The 10,590-nt window shown below is 37.8% G+C and overlaps 1 protein-coding gene across 2 annotated transcripts in view; it reads right to left on the reverse strand.

Moving 5' to 3' along the window:
- Positions 1-4,988: 4,988 nt before the first annotated feature.
- ebf1a (EBF transcription factor 1a) overlaps positions 4,989-10,590 on the reverse strand; it is a 139,353-nt gene continuing 133,751 nt past the window's right edge. For both annotated transcript variants that reach the window (XM_053630436.1, XM_053630435.1), the window contains one exon: positions 4,989-9,017. In XM_053630436.1, coding sequence (XP_053486411.1) covers positions 8,986-9,017 — 32 coding nt within the window. In that variant the 3' untranslated portion in view covers positions 4,989-8,985. The remainder of the gene's footprint in view (positions 9,018-10,590) is intronic.

The raw sequence follows: 10,590 nt of genomic DNA on the forward strand, positions 1-10,590 counted from the left end.
CTGGGAAGACTGTGCATGCGAAGCAGTTTATTTTAAGTAAACTACCAATTCAACATAATGTTTTTGAAATGAACTTGCTAAAGATATGGCTGTAGATATAGATTGAATGTACATAGATATAGATTTAAAAGTGCGTCTACCTAAAAAAAAAAAAAAAAAAAAGGAAAATGCAAGAAATTGAGTATTTAATATATTTGGAATAAAAGCATGAAATATATTTCTGAATTAAAATATGAATATAAATATCAATAAATGGAGATTTTTTAATGTATTTTTATTATTATTATTTTTTTTTACATATTGTGAAAGCATAAATGTTATTGATATAAATTGTCCAAAAATTTTAACTGAGAATTGGACAATCAGAAGATTTTAACACCAAAGTCACAACCAGGACATGACAGTAAATAACTCTTGGCATTTTTTTTTGTCCCATCATGTTTTGTTAAACCTAATGCCACCAGCCACCAGCTCATCTGTGCTCTTTATAAAGATGTATCTGAAGAGTGCCATGTACACAGGAAGACAAGCTACGCCTTCACCACATGTGTATGTGTGGTGTGTATGTGTCAGTATGTGTGATGCAAAGAGAGGCAAGGCCTGGTACATTGTCCCTCCCCCCTCTTTCCATCACTCTCCCCATCATCCACATTTCTATAACTTGGCCCCTGTGTTTTTGTGTTGTGCACTGACAGACATGTGTCCCTTGGGAATACCCTCCCCTCCAACCACCACCTGTACCCCCTCCATCACCGATTCTGGTCGCTTTCTTTTCTCTCCTGGCGCCTTCCCCCATTGTCTCCAACGTCTCCCTCTGATCTCACAGATCTCACAGGACCCTCTCTTTCACTCTCTCTTCCTCTTTTGGCAGCTCCCCTCCACTCTCTTGCCTTGTTATTCTTTCTCGTTTTTACACCTCTTAAGTTCGCCATCTTTGTCTTGCTCATCCCTTGTTGGCCCTTTTCTCCTGTCTACCTGAGTTCCCTGGTGGGACTCCTGTTTCCCCCCTCAAAGGAGCTTTTCAGCTCTCCCTATCCTCCATGGCGTTCATCCAGGGAGCCTCAGACGCTCTGCTTTTCTAAATTTATTTTGCTGCTACAGGCAAGGCTAGCTCCTGCATGGCATGTAGTTCTCTTGATCTCCAAGTATTAAGTGAAAGTATGCTACCCGGGGAGGGATATTTGTGTAGTGAGGAACACTTCCATAGTGGCAACTGCTGGCTATATATTCCTCAGTGCTGTGAGAACCTGATACTTGTCATGGCCAGGTTTAAGGGAAACACAAGTGAACCTGAAGAACTATTTTCAACCAATAGTCATCCCAACATCTAGGGATTTGAAGAATTGTGAATGATGAAAGTTAGGATTAGGGATTAGACTGTGACTGAGTACATAGAGAAGTGCATTGAGGACATCACTGTTGTGAAGCACATCACCACATGTGCCAACGAGAAGCCATGGCTGAGGGTTAAGTCCGTACCCTGCTGAGGGCATGAGACGCTGCCTTCAGGTCGGGGGATGGAGCGGCTCTCAGGACAGCAAGGGCTGAGCTTTCCCAGGCCATCAAGAACGCTAAACATCAGTATGCACAGAGGATTAACAAAAACTTCTGTGATACCAGAGACACCAAGTGCATGTAGCAGGGCATCCAGGTCTTAACAGATTACAGAATCACACCACAGGCCAATATTAGTGACACACACCTCCCTGACACGCTTAACAACTTCTATGCACGGTTTGAAGCTCTAAATGACAAACCAGCATGTAAGATTTCCCAATCCCCCGAGGAGCAGGTACTCTTTCTGATGTGAGGAGGATCCTGTCCAGAGTTAACCCACACAAAGCTGCAGGTCCAGTCAACATACCAGGCGCATACACAAGGACTGTGCTAATCAGCAGGCAGACGTCCTCACAGACATTTTCAATATCTCCCTGAGCCAAGCTGTAGTCCCCACAAGCTTTTAAAAAAAACATCATCATCCCAGTGCCAAAGAATTCAATGGTGACATGTCTTAATGATTATCGCTTTGTGGCACCGACTCATATTATAATGAAGTGTTTTGAACAACTATTCATGAGATACATCAAATCCGCCCTCCCTGCCTCACTGGACCCACTCCAGTTTGCATACCACCCAACCGCTCCACCAATGACGCCATCTCACACTCACTGTCACACCTGGACACTAAGGGCACTTATGTTAGAATGCTGTTCATTGACTTTAGTTCAGCATTCAACACAATCATCCCCCAGCAGCTGGTTAAGAAACTCCTTGTCCTGGGCCTTGACACCTCCCTCTGTAATTGGATTCTTGACTTTCTGACAGAGAGACCACAGACAGTATGCATCGGCAGAAGAACATCAAGCACCATCATGCTGCCCCCCCACGGGCTGTGTACTCAGCCCACTGCTGTTCATGCTGCTAACAGTGACTGTTCTGCCAAGTCTGAATCCAATCATATCATCAAGTTCGGTGACAACACGACAGTGGTGGGTCTTATCAGTGAAAATGATGAAACATCATACAGAGAAGACGTGGAGCAACTGGTGAGATGGTGCAGTGAAAACAACCTGTCTCTTAATGTAAAAAAACCCCAAAAGAGATGGTTGTAGATTTTAGGAGGATGCCGACTGACTCCACTCATTGCTTATGAAAGGCTCCATAGTGGAGAGGGTTAGGAGTATCAAATTTCTCCATGTGCACCTCACTGATGACCTCAAGTGGTCTCTCAAGACCAACTCTACAGTTAAGAAGGCACAACAACATCTCCACTTCCTGCGGAGACTGAAGAGAGCCAGACGACCACCGACCATCCTCACCACCTTCTACAAAGGCACTCTGGAGAGTGTCCTGGCAGGCTGCATCGCTGTATGGTTTGGGGACTTCAAAATATCTGATGCAAGACCCTACAACGCATGGTGAGGACAGCCAAGAAGGTCTCTCTACCCTGCATCCAGGACATCTTTTGGACACGCTGTGCATGCAGAGCCTTCTCGATTATAAAGGACCCCCCCCCCCCCCCCCACACACACACACAGACTGTTTGTACTGCTACATAGTATCCATTGTTGAATTCCACTTCAGCTGCACTTATCTGCTTAAATATCTAAATTCATGCAAATATGTTTATATTCGGTGTGCACACAGCATCTTCAGTTCCTTGTAGTACTATTGTGCCTCATATATGTTGTCTTGTTACATTGCACTGTTTCTTTCTTTGTTTTTTTTATGCACCATGGTCTGAGAGAAATGATATTTTGTTCAGTTGTATACTTTGTATGCAGATGAATGACAATAAAGTTAACCTGAACTTGAATACTTAGCTTGTCTCTCAAAATCTACAACTTAGTGTTCTTAAAAGTAAAATATAGCTCTTCAGTCAACACTATTCTCTTCTGTGTTATTTTTATTTGTACCTTATAATGCTGCTTTACTGCTTTGGGTTGCTTGTATTTCTGTTGTGTCCTTGGCCTTTGGAAAAATGCTACATAAATTAAACATATTATTTTAATATTTGATTGCTATTATTGTTGTTGTTTTCTGATAGCAGTGAATAAGTGAGAGAAAGAGGGAGAGAGTGAGAATATATGTATATTATAATAATACTGTATACAATATACTATATTGATATTATTGTAAGAACTGCAGTGTTAATATGGATAAAGTTGTAACAAAAGTCATACATTTGGACTCTGACATCTGATAACACCCTTATAAATGTAGTTTTAAAGTAATCAACAGTGTCATTACCAATGATTGGTCAAATCAGCTCTATAAAGAATCTGTCTGTGAATGTCAACAGTGATAAGTGACATCAGCACTCACCTGCATATAAACTTCTGTGAGAGTGAGAGAGAAAGAGAGTGACAGAGAGAGAGAGAGAGAGAGAGAGAGAGAGAGAGAGAGAGAGAGAGAGAGAGAAAGAACAGAAGGAGATGCTTGATATCACACCAGGGATCTATAATGTTTAAAGCAGGCTTTGTGTGTTAAGTGGCTCTCGGCAGGGGTGCAGACGGGAGGTGAAGAGGGTGGTGGTTGTGTCTCAATAATCCATTAGCTAATGGCTATCTAAAGCTCTTCCTCCTTCTTCCACACAGCAGCTGTTTGAACAATAAAGCTGAAGAAGGAAGCATGCACCACATCACTTTATTAACTTACTGTGTAATATTAAATCTATAAAATCATCTCATTGATATGTAAATGATTAAAAACCTGACTCTCTTGTAAAAGTCTGGGTTTCTTGCTCAATTCCCACATGAAAAAATACTGTAGTATACTTTAGTATTTACTATGGTACACTGTAGTAAATTGTGGTATACTGTTATATATTATAGTATTTACTAAACTTTGTTAATTTATACTATAGCATACTGTAGAAATAAATAGTGATTGATAAACAGTTTTAAATATTAGCGTTACTATAGAATACTACTGTGTTCTAGTGTTCATTATAATGCACTAAATTTTTTTACAACATTCACCTGTGCTGTGAATTTTGTCACACATATTGTAGTACAGTATAGTACAGTTGTAGAAAATTAATTACAGTAATGACTATTTTTTAAAAAAAATATTACTAGTTACCTATAGTTACTATGGTTATATTTATACTATAGTTACTATAGTTACTAGAGTTACCACAACAAATTACCACATATCACTGCAATTTACTATAGTATCTTTACTATAGTAAGGTTCAAGAACACGATAGTATTTACTACAGGAATTCTACTACATTTTCTATAGTAAATTTACTCTAAAATACTAAAGTTTTTCTCATGTGGGTTTTTTGACCCTCCTCCAATTAGTCATTTAGTTATATAATTTCTTTATTTAGTACAAATCAGATGTACAAACAACAATAATCCCTATAGTGCTGAAACCAGGCAGTGCTTTGATTTTTTTTTTTTTTTTTTTTTTACCTGATATTAATAATTCAAACTTACTTTTCATTACTGTTTCAGGGTTCCTTTGCAGCTCACTCCAAAGCTCAGCCATTGGGGTCAGGTTCAGTAAAAAAGCTGCCGGTGACTTTTACAACAAGAGGGTGTTGAGCCAGTTACGCAAAGTAAAAAAAAAAAAAAAAAGGATTAATTTTTGCTGTTGACTGTAAATGCAAATGATGAGTCAATTAAACAAAATGTGCAGGTCAATTAATAAGTTTTGGAGCCCATCATTAACATTAGGGGACATTCATTATACTGTTTGGTATGTAATAATAATTATACTGTAATGAATAAGACTAATTAAAATGTTTTTTTTTTTTTTTTTTTTTTTAAAGAGAAATCAGTAGTAATAGTATGGAGGGATGTTGAAGGGGATTGAGGGTCATGTAGAGAATCTAAGCTCCAAAACAACTGTTTGTAATGCTTTTACATTCAGGAACTTATAAGCGTCTATCAGGAAACGGAAGAGGGCAAAACCTTATAGAAAATAGTTTGGGAATCCATGTATACATGTATCAAAAGAGCACTACCTGAAACAAGAAAAAAAATAGTTTGGGAATCCATGTATACATGTATCAAAAGAGCACTACCTGAAACAAGAAAAGGATACTTGCAAGATCACAGACAAGAAGTAACTTTAATTTAATATTGTGAATTTTAAAAGTTATTTTACAGCCTTCATCCAAAAAAAATTATAACAATCTATACAGTAGTTTTTGTCAACAGAACTGCTCAGTGTGGATCCATTCAAAGACATGACAACAAAAACAACAACAACAACAACAAAAACAAACAAACAAACAAAAAAAAATAGAGAAAAGAGTAGAGGAAAAGGAAAAATGGGAACCAGCTTTTTTGGTTTGAGTACTGTTTTATGTAGAATGCTTGTTGCTTTATCAGCTGTTCCTCCTGATCAGAAAGATGGAAACGTGTACAAAGAGGCCATTGTAGGACAGCCATATATTTATAATTCATATGAAAGGAAAAGTTTGTTCCACTCTGAAAGAGTGAGAATGTGATAGACGAGCCCAAGCACTGCTCTTTCATCAGTGGCTTCTGTCAAAATGTCCACATGCACAAACACACACACACACACACACACACACACACACACACACACACACACACACACATAGAGAGAAAGAGAGAGAAAAACAAACTCAACATTGGTTCATGAAAAGCCATATTCTCTGTTTGACAGTAACACACACTACAGAAAGCAGCACTTTATTTTGCTCACAAAGGGCCACGCACATTTCAGCCTAAACACTCAGGGCTCTGTTGGCAATATTGTTCCAACAGGCAATTTGGCTTGCAGAAGAAAGAGAGTTAACAGCAAAGCAAACAGAGTTAGCGTAAGAGCCTGAGAGGCAACATGTTGTGCTCTGACATTCAGACTTCTCACTCCAGAGGGCGAAATGTGTCAGTGCTACTTAATGGAGCACTAAGACAGCATTACACACACACACACACACACACACACACACACACACACACACACACACACAAAGTAAAGTGTGCTACCATCTGCAGAGTTACACCATCATATTGGCACTCTGTAAGCTAAATATGAACTTCTGGCTTAAATGATATGGCTTTTTAGGGTTTTCCCACTCACACACTAATAAAACAAACAAAATTAAAAAGGCAGTTTTTTTGTTTTAAATTAATAATAAAGTGCACCCCATTTCCCTTTGCAAAATACATAGCTACAATACACATTAAATATGAATCATACAGTCTCTCCATACACAACATTATCTTCCACATTATACTTCATAATCCAAACCAATACAAAAAACCACAAAACCTTCATTTACCCTTTCCCTGCTTTGATTAGCGGGGTTTTATTAACAGTATCTAGGTAAAACTGCCCAATTTGTGCTTTTTTTTATGTCAGAAATCTGTCCCATAAGAAAGTTGATGGCATTATAGAATGGTGGTGATGGGACTGTGCAAGTGATTGTATGCTTATTAGCTTGCATTGTTAAGGCATCTAAACTGCTGGTACTGGTAAAGTGAAAAGACTAAGACAGAAATATACAGGTATACAAGCAGGCATAAATAATTAACAAATAAAAAGAATAGAGAAGCATAGGAAAGTAAGCCCAAAAGAGAAAGAAAGTATTTTCATATTTCATCGAAAAAAAAAAAAAAAAAAATCCCCTCTGGTTTCAACGCACAAAATGGAACTGTCACTCTCAGAAGAGAAGAGCCCATGCATATTATTAGTTTAACAGTATCAACTTTTGTAAGCAACAACAAAAAAAGATAGATTTATATATTCATCATATATATATATTTATATATATATATTTTAAAAATCTACACTACTAAATGCTATCAGAATAAGATGCTACTTTTTCCATACATTAAAAAAAAGCCAAAAATGAAACAAATTCTTTTAACTTACAAATTGTTCAAAAATAGACAATGGATTTTTTTTTTCATGAATGTAACTTAAAAATGAGAACATGGCAAACCTGAAAAGTAAATACAAACAATCCATGAAGTACATTTCAAAAACAAAGACAAAGGTGGCGAATACAACGGCACATAATCATATATCACATATAAACTTCCACACTTGAATCAAATGAGGGCAGAAAAGCAATGTACAAACTTTAAATACATCATGTACATGAACATTTTACAGAACCTAGTTTTAATTTGCAGATTCGTGTTGGTTTCCTGTTCCTGTTGCTTTTCCTTACTACAGTCAGTGAGAGGATTAGCTTAGAATAGATCAGATTAGAGTACAGATCACTGGTGATACTAAACTGAAAAGCTGCCATAAGACATTTCAATATATAAATATATGTAACATTTTTGCAACAAAAAAGCATATATACAAAATAATTGACTAGCAGAGAGAGCTGATTAAATGGTCGTTAGTTGAATGTTTAACACTTTTTGAAGAAGAGGATGTTACAGCTAAATATCAACATCCTCTGTTCATTTTCTTCATGTTTGTTTTAGCAGCCAGAACAGGCGTGCATTCCTCTCCTGCCTCCCTTCATTTGATCCTTCACAGCAAAGATGACACACGGAGAAAAAGTAATAATCACAGGCTTGTGGTATGTTGTTCTTTTTCATTTGAACTAAACCAACAACTGTTCAAATTCAAATTCATATTCATATAGATTGTTTCTTATGACTTCATTATGTTGCCCCATACAAACATCCTTCAGGATGTGTAAAAAATATTTTCAAAGCTAACATATCATAGCAACTCATAGTGTGCTCTGTTTGTTGTGTAGTACATATTCTGGCACTGATGAGCAGCAAATTATTTTTGTACAAATATAAATATGGATTAATTAAAAAATTTCTATTCCTCAAGCACTCCTCCCTGGGAGCAGGATGTGGGTCTGGGATCTTCACAGTGGGCTAATGAAAATCAACTCATGACTGCTTTTTTTCTTAAGTGTTCTCCTGTCCATAAAGACAGATTATCGAACCAGCATGTACCTGGACAACCAATACAAAAGATGACTGAATATGGTGGTAAAACTTAAACAAACAAAACAAAAAGCAACGTGTACGGCAAACTTCATTTGTTGGCCATGGACTAGCGCCATGATAAAGAGTTCATTTTCAATTTGTTTGTACAGAAAACACCTGTTTACACAGTTGTTCAGTATTATAAATTTCTTAAACATCTCAAAAACATAAAACAAATTCACCTTTTAAACAGAACTGCATTTCCCCCCTCACTGCTATACAACAGGAACATTACAGATGAAACTGCTTTCATAGTGTCATATGTGTATGGTACAGTCTGTATAAAACGCATATAATGTTCACTTCAAAACGACTTCGAGTTTAAAAATTAATTTAGAAAAAAATCAAACCAACACCCCAGACTTTTCCAGTCATTTCAAATTCCTTGTAAAAAGGCCTGAGTTTTCAAAGTTGGGGTTTTTCTTTTTTTGTTCTCCTTGTCCTCATGGAGACAGGCAGACCTTCAGGGTCCAGGCTGAGGGGGTTTTGAGCATGAGCTGATATAAAACGTGTCTCATCAGCAGCCCGGGAGCCACTACATGGGAGGAACGATCATCCCTGTGATCGCTGTTCAGGAGAGAGAGAGAGAGAGAGAGAGAGACAGAGAGAGACAGAGAGAGACAGAGAGAGAAAGCGAGAGAGAGAGTGAGAGAGAGAGAGAGAGAGAGAGAGAATGTAGGCCTTTAGGTCATGTATCATCTTACTTCAGTGCTTAGTTCCATGTAACAGTTCCAAATTAAAGCAGTTTGAGCATCTGGTATGCACACGCTGTTTAAATGAAATGAACAAATCGAAATCTCTATGCCCCACAGTTATTCTGGCTTAGATTCCAACTATTCCACTGATTGATTATAAAATACATAGTGTAATAATTATTTATTACTGTAAAGAAGGAAATATGATACAAAGGAAAACAGAACAAAATCCTTAAAGGAGAAAGAAAGAGCATTAAACTGCGGGCACATGCTGTAGTACGCATGCATTGACAACCAAAGAAAGATCCAATGGGAATGAAGGAAAAAACAGACAACAGAAGGAGACCATGTGAATAAGTCAGTTATAGTGTTATTAAAGTTGAGGAATGTGTAAAGGACATTAGACATTGGATGTGTATTAACGTCATTCTACTTAATTCTGATAAGACAGAAGTACTTGTACTGGGACCATGTGCAGCTAGATGTAAGCTTTCAGATCACATAATAACTCTGGATGGCCTTTCTGTTTCATCATGTACAGCAGTAAAAGACCTTGGAGTAATTATTGACCCCAGTCTTTCATTTGAGCCTAAGCCTTCTTTCATCTCAGAAATATTTCTAAGATAAGAAATATAATGTCACTACATGATGCAGAAATATTAGTTCATGCTTTTGTCACCTCTAGACTAGATTACTGTAATGCCTTACTGTCTGGATGTTCCTGGAGGAGCATAAACAAACTCCAGTTAGTCCAGAATGCAGCTGCAAGAGTCCTTACTAGAATCAGAAGATATGACCACATCACCCTGAGCTTATCCACACTGCATAGGCTCCCAGTAAAATCTCGCATTGATTATAAAATACTAATAATATTAGTATAATATTATATTATTATATTATTAGTATAATATTATAATATACTAATAAAGCACTGAATGGTCTCACACCACAATACCTGAACAAACTTTTGACCTTTTATGATCTGCCATGCCTACTTCGATCAAAAGGTGCAGGCTATTTGTTGGTACCTGGAATAGTGAAGGCTACAGCAGGGGGAAGAGCTTTCTCTTACAAAGCCCCACAGTTATGGAACAGCCTTCCAATTAGTGTTCAGGACTCAGACACAGTCTCAGTGTTTAAGTCCAGGCTGAAAATATATTTGTTTACTCAAGCTTACCATGAATAGACTTTTTTAATGCAAAGTACACAGTCTTATCCATTATCCGATAGTAAGCATACCTAATGATCTCTCCCTCTCTTTAACACCCTCTCCCATTCTGTCGAGCTACACATGATATTGTGGGGATGCCAGTGATCCTGACCCTTTCTGCTCTCTGGATCTACCTGATCCATCCTGAAGCCCTACTTCTGGTTGGAGCTCTCATCAACTGGAAGCTACATTCTGCTACTGAGGACGCCCCCTAGCAGTGCAGCCTGGAGATCAC

Source organism: Ictalurus furcatus, chromosome 8, assembly GCF_023375685.1.
Source record: "Ictalurus furcatus strain D&B chromosome 8, Billie_1.0, whole genome shotgun sequence".
In the NCBI taxonomy this organism is placed as follows: domain Eukaryota; kingdom Metazoa; phylum Chordata; class Actinopteri; order Siluriformes; family Ictaluridae; genus Ictalurus; species Ictalurus furcatus.